Source organism: Anthonomus grandis, chromosome 3 (assembly GCF_022605725.1).
Source record: "Anthonomus grandis grandis chromosome 3, icAntGran1.3, whole genome shotgun sequence".
Lineage (NCBI taxonomy): Eukaryota > Metazoa > Arthropoda > Insecta > Coleoptera > Curculionidae > Anthonomus > Anthonomus grandis.
In genome coordinates this window covers 34,787,156-34,800,238 of record NC_065548.1, presented here as the reverse complement: position 1 = coordinate 34,800,238, position 13,083 = coordinate 34,787,156, and the positions used below count along the sequence as shown (strand labels likewise).

General features: G+C 30.7%; 1 protein-coding gene across 6 annotated transcripts in view; it reads left to right on the top strand.

Annotated features, from left to right (window-relative positions):
• LOC126734086 (centrosomal protein of 135 kDa-like) overlaps positions 1 to 13,083 on the top strand; it is a 437,952-nt gene that overhangs the window by 351,341 nt on the left and 73,528 nt on the right. For 3 of the 6 annotated variants that reach the window (XM_050437596.1, XM_050437599.1, XM_050437603.1), the window contains 3 exons: positions 2,026 to 2,592; positions 2,685 to 2,810; positions 2,891 to 3,037. In XM_050437596.1, the coding sequence (XP_050293553.1) occupies positions 2,026 to 2,592; positions 2,685 to 2,810; positions 2,891 to 3,037 (840 nt within the window). Of the gene's footprint in view, positions 1 to 2,025; positions 2,593 to 2,684; positions 2,811 to 2,890; positions 3,038 to 3,649; positions 3,862 to 13,083 lie in introns of those variants that run through there. The other 3 variants (XM_050437597.1, XM_050437600.1, XM_050437601.1) reach the window with 3 other exon arrangements.

Below are 13,083 nucleotides of genomic sequence, written 5' to 3'. Positions count from 1 at the left end.
AAGTCATTTCTGCGATCTGAATAATTTTCTAGAAGCTCTTTAAATAATTGAATCTTATACAGGTGTCACTTTTCCTTCTTTAATAATATCTTTAATAGTCGCTCTATGAAGTGTGTTATTCAAAGCGAGTTGTGTACTTAAGAGGTTGTGTTTATTTGTAATGAAATCTAGATATTAAGTTTCTATCGTTGGGAAAGCTATTCATTCCTCTTTTACCGAGATCCTCAACAGTTTCTGTTGTCAGTCTCTCCACTTAGCCTCAATTATATTAATTGCAGATTGACTTATAGGTTCTTTGTTTTAATATTTATTGTCGACGATTATTCGAACTTAGTTATGTGTTGTACTTTGCTCCAGAGCCAAACATAATTAATATTTCGATTCTCTAAGTCTCAGTTAACCATATTGTAAATATTTTCAATTAACAATACAGTTGAAATTTTTAAATAATCGACTAATTATTATTTTCATTTCATATTATTTGATTTTCAGGCAATTACGGCAAGTCTTCGACCCACTAAAACGTTTTTAAATGCCAATTTACATTCCAGATTTTTTTGACATAATCTTTTCCAGGTATTTTTCAATTTTTTCCTTAAAATCAATTATGTCAGAGACATGGGGATATAGAACTTGTCATTAAAAAAAACGCAAGCGAATCCAATTGTATTGGTAAATAACTTTAAAGTGTTTTTTTTTGATCCTAATATTTTATACATATTTTAATATAGGAATAAAATAACAATATTTTAAACCAATACAAAAGTGAGTAGCCTATGACAATACTTAATATTTATATTCCATATATTAAGTAAGTATGAAAATAGGAACATAAGAAAATCTTCCTCATTATACAACATAAATTTTCGTATATTTTTTTGTTAAAATTTGGCTAATCCAAGGATTTTTTTTGTTTTAATATGATAGATTTAAGGAGAGCTTCCTAAACATACCAAAAAAATCTACAAGTCGTTGGGTCATAAATTGCTCAATCACCTCGAAAGTGCTAAAACGGACAAGAGGTTTGATTTAAGAAAAAAAAAATGTCCGTCACTCTTTTGCAATATTTTGACATTAACTTGTGTAATTTTCTTGTCTAAATGCAATTAAACTAAATTTTATTACTCCGATTATTTGATTATTTTGACAAATTATAATTTAAATGTCAGATTTACTTTTTTAGGCACTAAAAACCAAATTTTAATAAATGTTTGCTCGCCGTCATTATCAAAGGAATCTTGGGATACATTACATTTTATTTAAAATCTTATTAATTTTAATTTTTTTTACTACCGCAATTTTTACTAGTAATTCCTTAATATTAATCGGTTATTAGAATTATGTATTAATGAGTTACTTATTTTATTGGGTATTACGTTACTTATAGCAAAAATCAATTTAAAATTTTTTATCTCACATGCTCAAAAAATTGAAAAGAAGAAGAAAATAGACTTATTCACGTATTTAAAAGAAATATGAACTCAAATCTGTAATGATACTGTTCGATATTTTTAATTTAATTTAAGTTCAATAAGTTTTAAATACAATAATTTACTTGAGGTATAATAGATTTTTTATATACCTAGAAGCTAAGGTTTAATCTATTAATCTCTAAGCTCTTTTCTTCTTTTCAATATTCTACCTAACTTTGTTATGAATATTAAAATAAAAAACGATAAAAACAACAAGAAGACCTACTTTTAAAAAAATATCTAATTTGAACAAACGTTTCGGTAGTAATATCCTACTACTGTTATTAAGGTAATTAAAGTAAAATTTAATTTAGTTAAAAATATAAATAAAATATACTTATCTTGTAAATCTTCAGCTATGTAATATCATCAAAACTTCTTCCTAATTTAAAAATACTTTAAATACTTTTTTTTATATGATCTGACGGTTTATTAATAGTTTGACAAACTATTTTGAAAGATAACAAAAAATTCGAAGGTAAACTTCTTTAAAATTAAATAAAAATTTATTTTGTATTGACTATAAATAGTAATTTTAAAACCCCAATTTTAGGAAATAATAAGGCTATATACGAATCTATAAAAAGCAGTAATAACGTTCAGGCATTAACAGATAACCACCTACAAAGAAGTAAAATGACCGAGAGCGGATCTAGATTTTACAAAGACAATATAAATTCGGTTCTTTCAGAACATAATAAAGGAGTAATTGATAATTGCGGCTCTAGTGAAATAACAAGCCTACATGACAATATTCCATCATGCAGTGAAAAAAGTAATGAGTGTAATATTGATACCTCGAAATTAAGAAGTGGCAACTTAGGATCAATACATAAACGTAATTATAATAGAGAAAAACCTTATTCTGTTAGTGAGGCCGACTCTTCATCATTTCTTAAGGATTTAAGAGAATATAAATCCCAACAATATGGAGGATGTACTCATGATGATCCAAGGCAAAGTATTCCAATCGCCAAAAACTGCAGATCTCGGAAATGCTTTTCATCTATCTCTATATCAGAGCCAGATATACAGCGTCAATATGTAAATAAAGATATTTTAGGGCCCGAGAAATGTATTAAGAATAAAGGATCTCGAGCATCGAAATCTAATTTTTTGGGTAACACATTTGCATACTTAGAATGAATTTTAAATCTTTAATAACATGTTCCTTAAAACAAAAAATTGATTGTTTGTTTTGTTCTTTACTAGATGATCAATTGAGTGTTACATCGACAAGAACATTAAACTTGGATAATGTAGATGAAATACGAACTATTTCTAAAGGAAAAACCAACATTTCTGATTTTAGCAAAAATATTGAAACGCAGAAAACAAGTGAGTAAATTTTTATTCTTTGGCAATTATATTTTAAAGAAATCTTTAGAAATAAATGTAACCACTTTTTTTATTATTAGATAAACCCAATATAAGCAATGATCAAAAATCACAAGACAAAATGAGCAGAATCTCAGCCAGAACTTTGCAAGTGAGTAGTATTGAAAAATTACATGAAATTTCTAGGCTTATGGACGTACATGATAAACCATTAGATGAGAAAAAAGGTTTGTATTATTAGTTTATTTTTATTTCGAAGTTGTAATTCAGAATGACAAAAGTTGGTCTTAAACTCTAAAGTTGTTCAATATTCCTAACGTGTTTAGAATATATAACTTTTTTTAATAAGCAGTTTCCTAAAATAAGCCATCGTATAAAAACTCCTTGAGCAAGTAATAATTTTCAATGACTTCAATGATCAACTCTGATTTCTTCTATGAAATATATCCAATTTAACGGCTTTAAGCATTGAGAGCCAAAATTAGACGCTGTATCAACAAAATACCACCACATGTATACAATACCTTTATTAAAAAATTTGTCAAAAGGGTACGCAAATCAAACATGTCACGACTATTCGTATAAATTCTGAAGTACTATGTGTAGTACTATTGTATGCAATCATTGCATAAGGCATTAATTTAGGTACGGTTTTATCCTAATTTTTTTTTGTTTTAAAATGCGAAGGTGTTCATTTATTGTTCAATGAAATTTTTTTTAAGTGGAATTAGATTCATGTAAAGCGAATTTTTTTATAAAATTATTTTTTTGTGCTTTTAGTAATTCTTGTAATAATTCATTTTTAAATTCACCTACATTATCGCAAGTTATATTTTCAGGACACCCAAAGAGTAAGAAAAAGTTTATAAGTTTATCACATAAGATTTTGCATTTTCTTGTATGGATAAGCCTGTCCATATTTTGAAAAATTGTCAAAGATCGTTAAAAAATTTTATTCTTCAAAAATAAAAGTGTCAATATGTAATATTTGAAAACGTTTACTAGGTGTATTGGTTTTAATTAAAGGAATATAAAATATTAATCTACTATATTTTTGTGTTTGACATACAAGTGATATTATCTACTATCTACTAACGACTTTTCAATGGTAACCAGGTTCGATAATTTAGTTTCTGAAAAAATATTTGAATTTTCCATTATCTACAATAATAATTTTGATCTTTACATTGTTTGTATTTACAGAACACTTGATGCTGACGTAGATGTTTTTTTCCAAAAATTACTAAGCTTGCTTGAGTCTCTGCCGTTAAAAAGCAAACTCATTTTATGTGGCGACCTAAACATTGATTTTTCCAGTGTGTGTGCTGCTCAAGAATCTCTCCAGTCCATTTTCGACTCTTTCGGCTTAATCATGCACAATAAATCACCTACCAGAATAACTAAAACCAGCTCTAGTACAATAGATTATGTCGTATCTTCCTTTGAGCCAGATATCGTCGATTGTACTGTCTTAAGCTCAGGTTTCTCAGACCACGAAGCAGTGTTAACAACGTTTTCCATAACTAAATCTAAAAGTAAAAATGTTCCACGCAAATTAAGCCGTATTTTCTCGGATAAATTTTTTTTACATTTTAGGCACCTTTGTCAATCAACTGACTGGAATATTCTCTCTGACGACGTTGATTCAGAATTCTCTAGATTTGTAAAAACGCTATCTAGTCTTTCTCACAAATCCTTTCCTTTGAGACCTCTTAAAAAGAAGCAACATAACCCCTGGTCTACCCAAGGCTTGCGTACATCTACTAAGAACATGCGCTTATTATCTCATCTTAAGAAATTTTCAGACAGCGCTTCTTTTCATGAATACGTCAGACTTTACAAAAAGATTTATCAGAGAACTTTAAAAGCCGCCAAGGATATTTACTATAATAGGAGACTGGCTAAATCTAAAAATGTAGCTAAGGAAACATGGTCGATTGTTAATGCTTTGAGAAATAAGCCTTCTTTGTCGAATACTATCTCCACTTCATCTGAGAACCTTAATGATTATTTTGTAAATGTGGCAAATAATTTAATGAGTAAACTCCTTCCCATGATCCACTTTCATATCTTCCCATTGCAAATGAGAATTTCCACACTTTTTTCTTTACGCCCGTAATGTTACCAGAGCTTTGCAGTTCAATTAGGGAAATCAAAAACAAAGGCTCTTCTGGAATTGATGGACTTACTCTCAAAATGTTTTCAAATCTGCCCGAATGTACATGTCATCTTATTACTCTAATTAATCAGTCTTTTCAAAAAGGTGTTTTTCCTAACTGCCTTAAGGTGGCGATAATAATTCCACTATATAAAGGAGGAGACAGAGATCAGTCTTCCAACTATCGCCCTATCGCTCTTCTTCCCACACTTTCAAAAATTATTGAAAGATTGGTTAAAAAAAGACTTCTATCATTTTTGCTAAAATATAAAATACCTACTTCCCATCAATTTGGATTTTTTAATAACAAATGCACAAATGATGCTATGTTTTCTCTTTTCAATAATGTATACTCTAGTTTAAACAACCAACACCCTACAGCAACAATTTTCTGTGATTTTTCTAAAGCCTTTGATTGTGTTAATCATGACATCTTATTAAAAAAGTTGCAATATTACGGGTTCAGAGGAGCGCCTTTTTAATGGTTTAGGTCGTATCTCAGTAACAGAAGTCTCAGTAACAGAAGAAGCTGTGAGAATTGATTCGATTATGTCTTCTTGCAAGCCAATACAAAGTGGAGTGCTTCAAGGTTCCGTACTTGGCCCTATTTTGTTTCCTATCTTCATCAATGACATTGCTAATCTAAATATTAATGGTAAAGTCTGTCTATTTGCTGATGATACTAGTTTCACCTGGAGTAATCCGGATATTTCTACACTTCATAGAATCGTATCAAGTGATTTAACTACTATCAAATCATGGTGCGACTCTAATCTCCTTTGTCTCAACATTTCCAAAACTAAAATGTTGTCCTATAAAAATACCTTGCAATCTTTTTTACTTGGTAACGCAACGATTGACGAAGTTAATTCTGTAAAGTTTTTAGGGATAACTGTTGACAACTCGTTAAAACGGGACACACATATTGACTCTTTATCAAGAAAATTAAGTTCCGCTTGTTTTGCGTTAAGATCAATTTCTAAGGAGCTTAGCCTGTCTACTTCTAAAACAGTTTATTTTGCCCTTTTTGAATCGCACCTTCGATACGCCCTTCCATTCTGGGGTACATGTAGTGCAACTCAATTTGACCGTATTTCTAGACTACAAAAGAGAGCTTTACGTTATACACTGAGACTTAAATCCAGAAGTCATTGCCAGCATTTCTTCAAAAAATTTCAAATATTAACTCTTCCATCTTTATTCATATTTGAGTCCGTTTGTCTAATACGCAAACACGGTTCAGCATCGGATAGGCCTTCCCATAGTTATCCACTTAGAAACACGGAACATGATCTATACCTGCCTACCCCACATTCAGAGTTGGTCAAAAGTTCCATATTATATAATGCAAAAAAAATGCACAATCATCTGCCATTGGAAATTAAATCCATCACATCTTTTTTTGCATTTCGTAAAGCATTAAAAGCATTCTTACTGGAGAGAGCTTTTTACACAGTTAACGATTTTTTTTTTGTAATCATTGATTTGAAATTTCGCACTAGCTGATTATATATTTTTACTATCTGTACATGTTTAGGTATACTGCTTTGTGTAGCTATTTTAGGATTTTTTATAATTTTTTACTTTTTTAAACTTTTTTTACATTTTTTTTAACATAGAGAGATTTTTTAATGATTTTTTTTTGACATTGTATACATTAAATTGCATATTTTATAATAATATTTTTGACTACTTACAATTTTTAAATTGTATTAATCTGTATAGGTTGTAGATATTCTATTATATTCTATTTATTTTTTAATTTTGTTTTGTTTTTCTTTTCTTTAATTGTGTTTTGTTTGTATTTTTGTGTCTTTTTTGTTTTACGGCTTTATCTTCAAATTGTAACAATTTCTTGACAATAAAGCATTGATTGATTGATTGATTGATTGAATACATGACAATCGTTAATAAATTGAGTTATATCTTTTTTCATGCTTGTCCAGTAATAAACGTCTTTTAATGTATTATAGGCTATTATAGGATTTGTTGTATTGTCAGGTTGTTGCTTTATAATCATGAATTTTGTCCTTTTCACAGATGTACTTAACTAATTTAGTACATTGAACAATTTTGGAACCTTGGCAATGTTCTAAATAAACATTATTATAAAATGTGTCTTATCAGAGGACAAATATTCTCAAATAAAATTTTTCACTTGGTCTTTGTTAGATGGTAAATCTATATGAGGAAATTTGGATTTTCCAAAAGTTTCGGTTTTTACTTTTAAATCAGGGTGTAAAAATTTCTTAATTAAAAATTATAAAGGTTTATTGTTTATTATTTTATCGAGTATACTAAGGCTATTATTTTCCATTTCAGGTTAATTACTATAAGCTGTTCCGTTTGAGCTTTCTGCCCTTAATGTAATTAATTTATTAGATATGACATTTATTTTTTTCTGACTAGTACTGGGAATATTTTGCGTATCTCAATTGTTATCACTATTTATAGAATTTTCAGCAAGGTTTCTTAAGTATTCTAAAATAGTTGTCATTGGTGTCGCCAGGGTTATTAATTAATGACTCATTTTCATAAATGTTTAATTGTAGTCTAGATAAAGCATCAGCATTGAAATTCTGGGTTTCTTTTTTGTAAACTATCTGATAATCTAATTCTTCTAAACGTAATCGCCAACGATGTAATTTTGAACAAGGTAAATTTGCGTCCATATAAATAAGGGCGAAAATATTTAAGACCATACAATACCTAAAAGTTCTTTTTCAATGGTTGAATATTTTGTTTTAGATGTACTTAATGTTCTTGAAGCATAAGCCATTGGTTTATCATTAGATATAGTGCCTTGCGATAAAACTGCGCCAATAGCAAAATTGAAGACACCGTTGCAATAAGGAGGCAGCTCCATATTTTTGCCATTTTTCATTTTTAATTGAATGAAGGTCATTCAAAAGCGGGCTATCGACTGGTGCAAAAACGAGGCAGTTCCGCTTAGTCCTAAGGGAAATATACTGAATATACTGCTGCCTCCTTATTGGATTCGGTGAAAAAGGGGACAGCTCCGGAGCTGCCTCGTCTTTGCAAGGTGTTGTGACCAGCACAACTAGTAATAAGGACAATAATAGAAAAAACCTTAAAAACAATTATAGTAACGCCATCTAACTTGCACTTAAATAATGTAACTGTGACGTAGAATTACGTTCTACTAATACTACTTACGTTCTATTAATAACGCGCGTCGCCGTCCGTCGTCCACCCCAAATCAATCAATGAGTAGAGACAACTAAAGAGACGCGCAACTGTGCGCTAATAAAATATCCGATTATTTTCCATCTTTCTCTCTTCGTGAAAGGTGAACGTAGATGGCGCAGATAAGGTTTGCCGCCATAATTCAAACCTCGGCTATTAAGCATTTAATGATTTATTTTAATTAAAATCAGCCGTTATGTCTCAGAAGTCAGAACATCACAATTATGTTCTGAGACAGAACGGCTGATCTTAATTAAAACAAATAAAAAGTTATTGATATATTTTTAATTGCTCAGAACGATGGCAGACTTTAATTAGAATAATGCAATTTAATAACATTTAAATTGGGGAACTAAATAAACTAAATATAATTCTGAAACGTTTTGTATTGTATTTTTAGTATATGGTATAACTATAATATGTGCATGCATTTTCTTAATTATTTTCATAATTTATAATTTAAGACGGTAACAGTAACATGCATATACATAAATGCAATTAAAATATAGAAAGATTTTAATTATCACAGTACTATAATAATATTCCAAAAAATATATCATTTGGTGTAACACTTAAAATAAAAAAAGTTTAATGTTTTGCTGAAGATGCTAATATCGTTAGTGAAACAGGTATCGAGAATAAATGAAATTTATAATATATAAAAGTGGTAAAACTGTTTTTCTACTAATTAGTAAAAAATAGATAAGTCTGTTCTATTCTATAATAATGAATATACTGTTAAATTTGTATGTGTATGAAATACATATACACATGTTCCATTATTTATGATGCAGTATTTTTTTTAATCAATAAAAATTAATTAAAAGAATAAAACAGAAAGATTACAGCTAAATTTAAAATAGCAGCAAATAGTCAGCACACATAGGCCGAGCAAATGTTATTCTTGTAATTATTTTAAGTTATATTATAAAAATTAAATTCATTTGACTATTTATGTTAGTTTTTTAATTTTTTTTTAATGTTTTTTTTTGCAAATCTCTTAATTTTTCGTTTTGAACCTCCATGGAATACCTATTTTAACTACAGCCTTAACAATTACCTTAATGAACATATTTCTGTTCCTAACACAAGTCAAAATACTAAAATCTGTATCCTACAAAAAACTATAACTACTAACCACTGTAACCAAGTTCACCTAAATCCGGTAGATAATAAAATACGTAAAATTTAAGCACTCGTCCAAAATCTCAACTAATGATGTAAAACAAAACAAAATTAATAAAACAACTATTCAGCCATATTGAAATTCACGTATTCATACTACTTCAAGTTGAGCAAGGATTGCATTGTTGCCGTACTTAATTATAATTTTAGAAATACTAGAGAATGGGACACAAACTATCCCGTATTTTTGCATTCATTTAGACGGAGATGGAAGAATATTTGCTCTTGACTGCTCTGATAATTAAATACATTTAGCATTGCGAAAGATTAGTATTGTGGCGCCACCTTAGCTCACCTTTTACAAGGGAAGAGAGAGACAACGAAATACAATATATACAAATTAAAGAGAGCAACAACAATAGGATAAAAATTTCTATCTAGTTGCACGTCTCTTTGGTTGTCTCTGCAATGAGTATGCAGTATGAAATCGTCCATTGACCAAGTAAAAAGTAGGTCTCGGACGCTCTTCGCACGATCGGTCTCAGTCTTGAACTTTGCTCCCGATTTTGGCGCGCAATAGTCGATCGGTATCTTTTATGTGCTATTTATAGCTCGCGGCGGTACTTCCCCGGTATGTTTCAACTAAGCTTTTAGATATTTAGTTAGGTTTTTAGTAGTGATTTGTGCAACGTATAGTTTTGTAGACTGTATTTTGGACCATTTTATGAATTAATCCGGTTTAATAAAGTTGTGTTAAACCCAAAGGTTGATTTATTTCCCAAAGTAAGGCGAACCCTTGGGCAAACCAGTGATCGGAAATACAATTAAATCCCTCAAGAAATTAGGAGGGTCTCTGCTCCGTGCAGTAGAGCGCTAAAATTATTGTGGAATGTAAACGCCACAATAAGTTGATCCTTCGTGCCCGAGACGTCTTTCGCCCCCAGATGTTAACAAGCCTGCTTTGGAAAATATTGTTCCTCTCCAGTGCCAGTTTGTGCCTCTTTAGTGCTATTAGCGCCGCTCCAATGCCAGTTTGTGCTTCTTTAGTGCCATTAGCGCCTCTCCATTGCCAGTTTGTGCCTCTCTAGTTGCAGTAGTGCCTCTCAAGTGCCCTGTTTCTCCAGTTTGTTTCTACCATTCTCGTGTAGCAGTGAACTATAAAGTAAATTTGTGATATGTGCTGTCTTTGTGCAAAAAAGATCTGCCACAACATTAAGCTGATAATTTGGTGAGCTTATTCCAATTTAACTATGTAACTCTTATGTGCATGTTTATCTATAATTCGTATGTTTAAATTTAGTTTATCTAACTTTTCATCAATATCTCTTATCGCTAGATTTTTTTTTGGCAACTATAGGTTTTAGTTTCTTAAAGTTAGATGTATACTTGTCCTACTTTATAATAGGAAATTTGCTCTCCGATGTATGGTATTATCCTACATATTACAGAAAAAGACTAAATAATTTCATAAATCTCTTTATGCAGATTTTCTTCTCTCTAAATTAAGCATTTCAATTTATATTCTAAAATGTCAGACACTGACGAAAGAACCCAGCAAGTCGAGCAGTAAGTTGATTCTCGTTCTCTGTTTATTACTTTGCAAAAAAAATTAAGTCATGTAAATCTAGAGTAATTAGAATTTATAATTGGGTTCACACTAATATTAATGTAGAAAATGATTTGTATCAGTTTGAAATTAAGTATGAACAACTCACCTCTGTCTTTAAAGACTATGAATTACTTAGACAGGAAATTGAAATTATAGATGAAAGTTTAATCAACACGGATGTAGATGAGATTCAGACAAAATATTGTTCTGCTTTGTCAAGTCTAAAAAGAAAAATAAATGGGTTAAAGGAACCTCAATCTCACATAAGTATCTCATCTACACCTGTGCCCCAGTTGCTCTCGCCTTCCCCTCACCATACTGTAGCGACACCTGTAAAATTGCCAGAGCTATCCATCAGCCCCTTTGCAAGTAATTTTTCTGACTGGAATTCCTTTTTCCAACTATTTAATAGTCTGATTTTAAAAAATAATGATCTTAATCAGCTGCAGAAGTTTATTTATTTAAAATCTTTTCTAAAGGGCGAGCCTTTTAATATAATTGACAATATAGAAGTTATAGAAAATAACTTAAATATCAATTTCACTTTATTGATTAGTTTAATACTTAGTTTGATTTAGTTTAGTTCTATAAGTTATATTCTTAAGTGCATTCAAAGTATCGCTTCTTGCTGTTAATATTTTTTTGTTTTACATAATAAACGTTGAGATTTGCCTTATTTCCTCGCCTGTCCCTATAATATTTCCTTACTTGCTATTCTTTACTTTTACTACAAACCTGGTAGATACCCAAATAATACGTCACACGCAAGTACCAAAAAGACTGACGCGGGGAATCGAGGTGAAACACACTCGGTACTAGATCGTCTTACTGTTAATAACCATTTTTACGACCAGTGTTCGCGCGGCCTTCCGCAAAAACCTCATATGTTATCCTGATCCTGACTGACCCCTAGGTAAGTCTTTTTACTTTTAATTTAATTCAATCACTTTTATAATTTCGGGCCTCAATTGATTAGAACTCTTTTCTTATCAATGGCACCCTTTTAAACAATAGCTCTTGACACTTTAAGAGATAGGTATGAAAATAAACCTAGAATAATTAACCTGTTGATTAAACGTCTTGTAAATTCTCCCTGCTTAGCTAAATGCAATGTGCAAACTCTAAGAGATTTTATCACAAAGTATACAAGCTCTTCATAATATGGAGGTACCAGTTGAGCACTGGGATCTCATACTAATCGAATTATTCTTAGAAAAACTAGATTTTGCCTCTCATAAAGCATTCGAATATGAAATTGGCACTAAAACTTTTCCCACTCTTAAAAGATTCTTTGACTTTTTAGAAAAAAGGTGTGATATTTTGGAGAAACTAAACATATCAGAATCCAAGGCTTATAATAAGCCAGTTGCTAAGACTTTACATTTTGTCTCTCAAAGTTCTGCTCATTCTAAGGACAGCACCACAATAAAATGTGAGTACTGCGGTCAAACTTCACATAAAATTTATAAATGCAATGAGGTTTAAATTTTGTCACAGCCACAAAGGTTTGCATTTGTACAGAGAAACCAGGTTTGTAGAAATTATCTAGGTAGCCAACATTCTGCTGACCAAGGTCGCTATAAATTAAATTGTAGATATTGTCACAAAAGACACCACTGTCTTTTGCATATTTTGCGAAATAGTGCTCAAAACCTCCCTCAACAAAGTGGTCATAGCTTTTCGCATGATGTCCAACCTAGTACCCTCTCTAGAGCTATGCCCAGTATGCAACCTACTGTACTACCTAAATTACCTCAACTGAGTCTCTGTCAAGAAATATGGATTTTGCTCAATAAACTCAGAGTACAAGTAATACAACCACACATTTGTCTGCCCTTCAAATGAAAAATGAAATACTGCTAGCTACAGTACTAATAACTATTTATTCTAAAGACAATCAACCTGTTCATGCTAGAGCTTTACTGGATAATGGTAGCCAAAGCTCGTTCATTACCAAGGAGCTTTTAGTTAAACTTAATTTAACTCCCTATCAGCAGAATTTAGAAATATCTACTCTATCTGAAATTTGCTCTATGTCAAATCAAATGGTAGATATTAACTTTTCCCCTCTAAAAGCCAAAATTAAAAGGTTTTCAGCTTCTTGTGCTGTTTTAGAAAATATAACTTGTAAACTACCTCAGACTTTTGTAGATAGAAGTAAAATTGTTATTCCT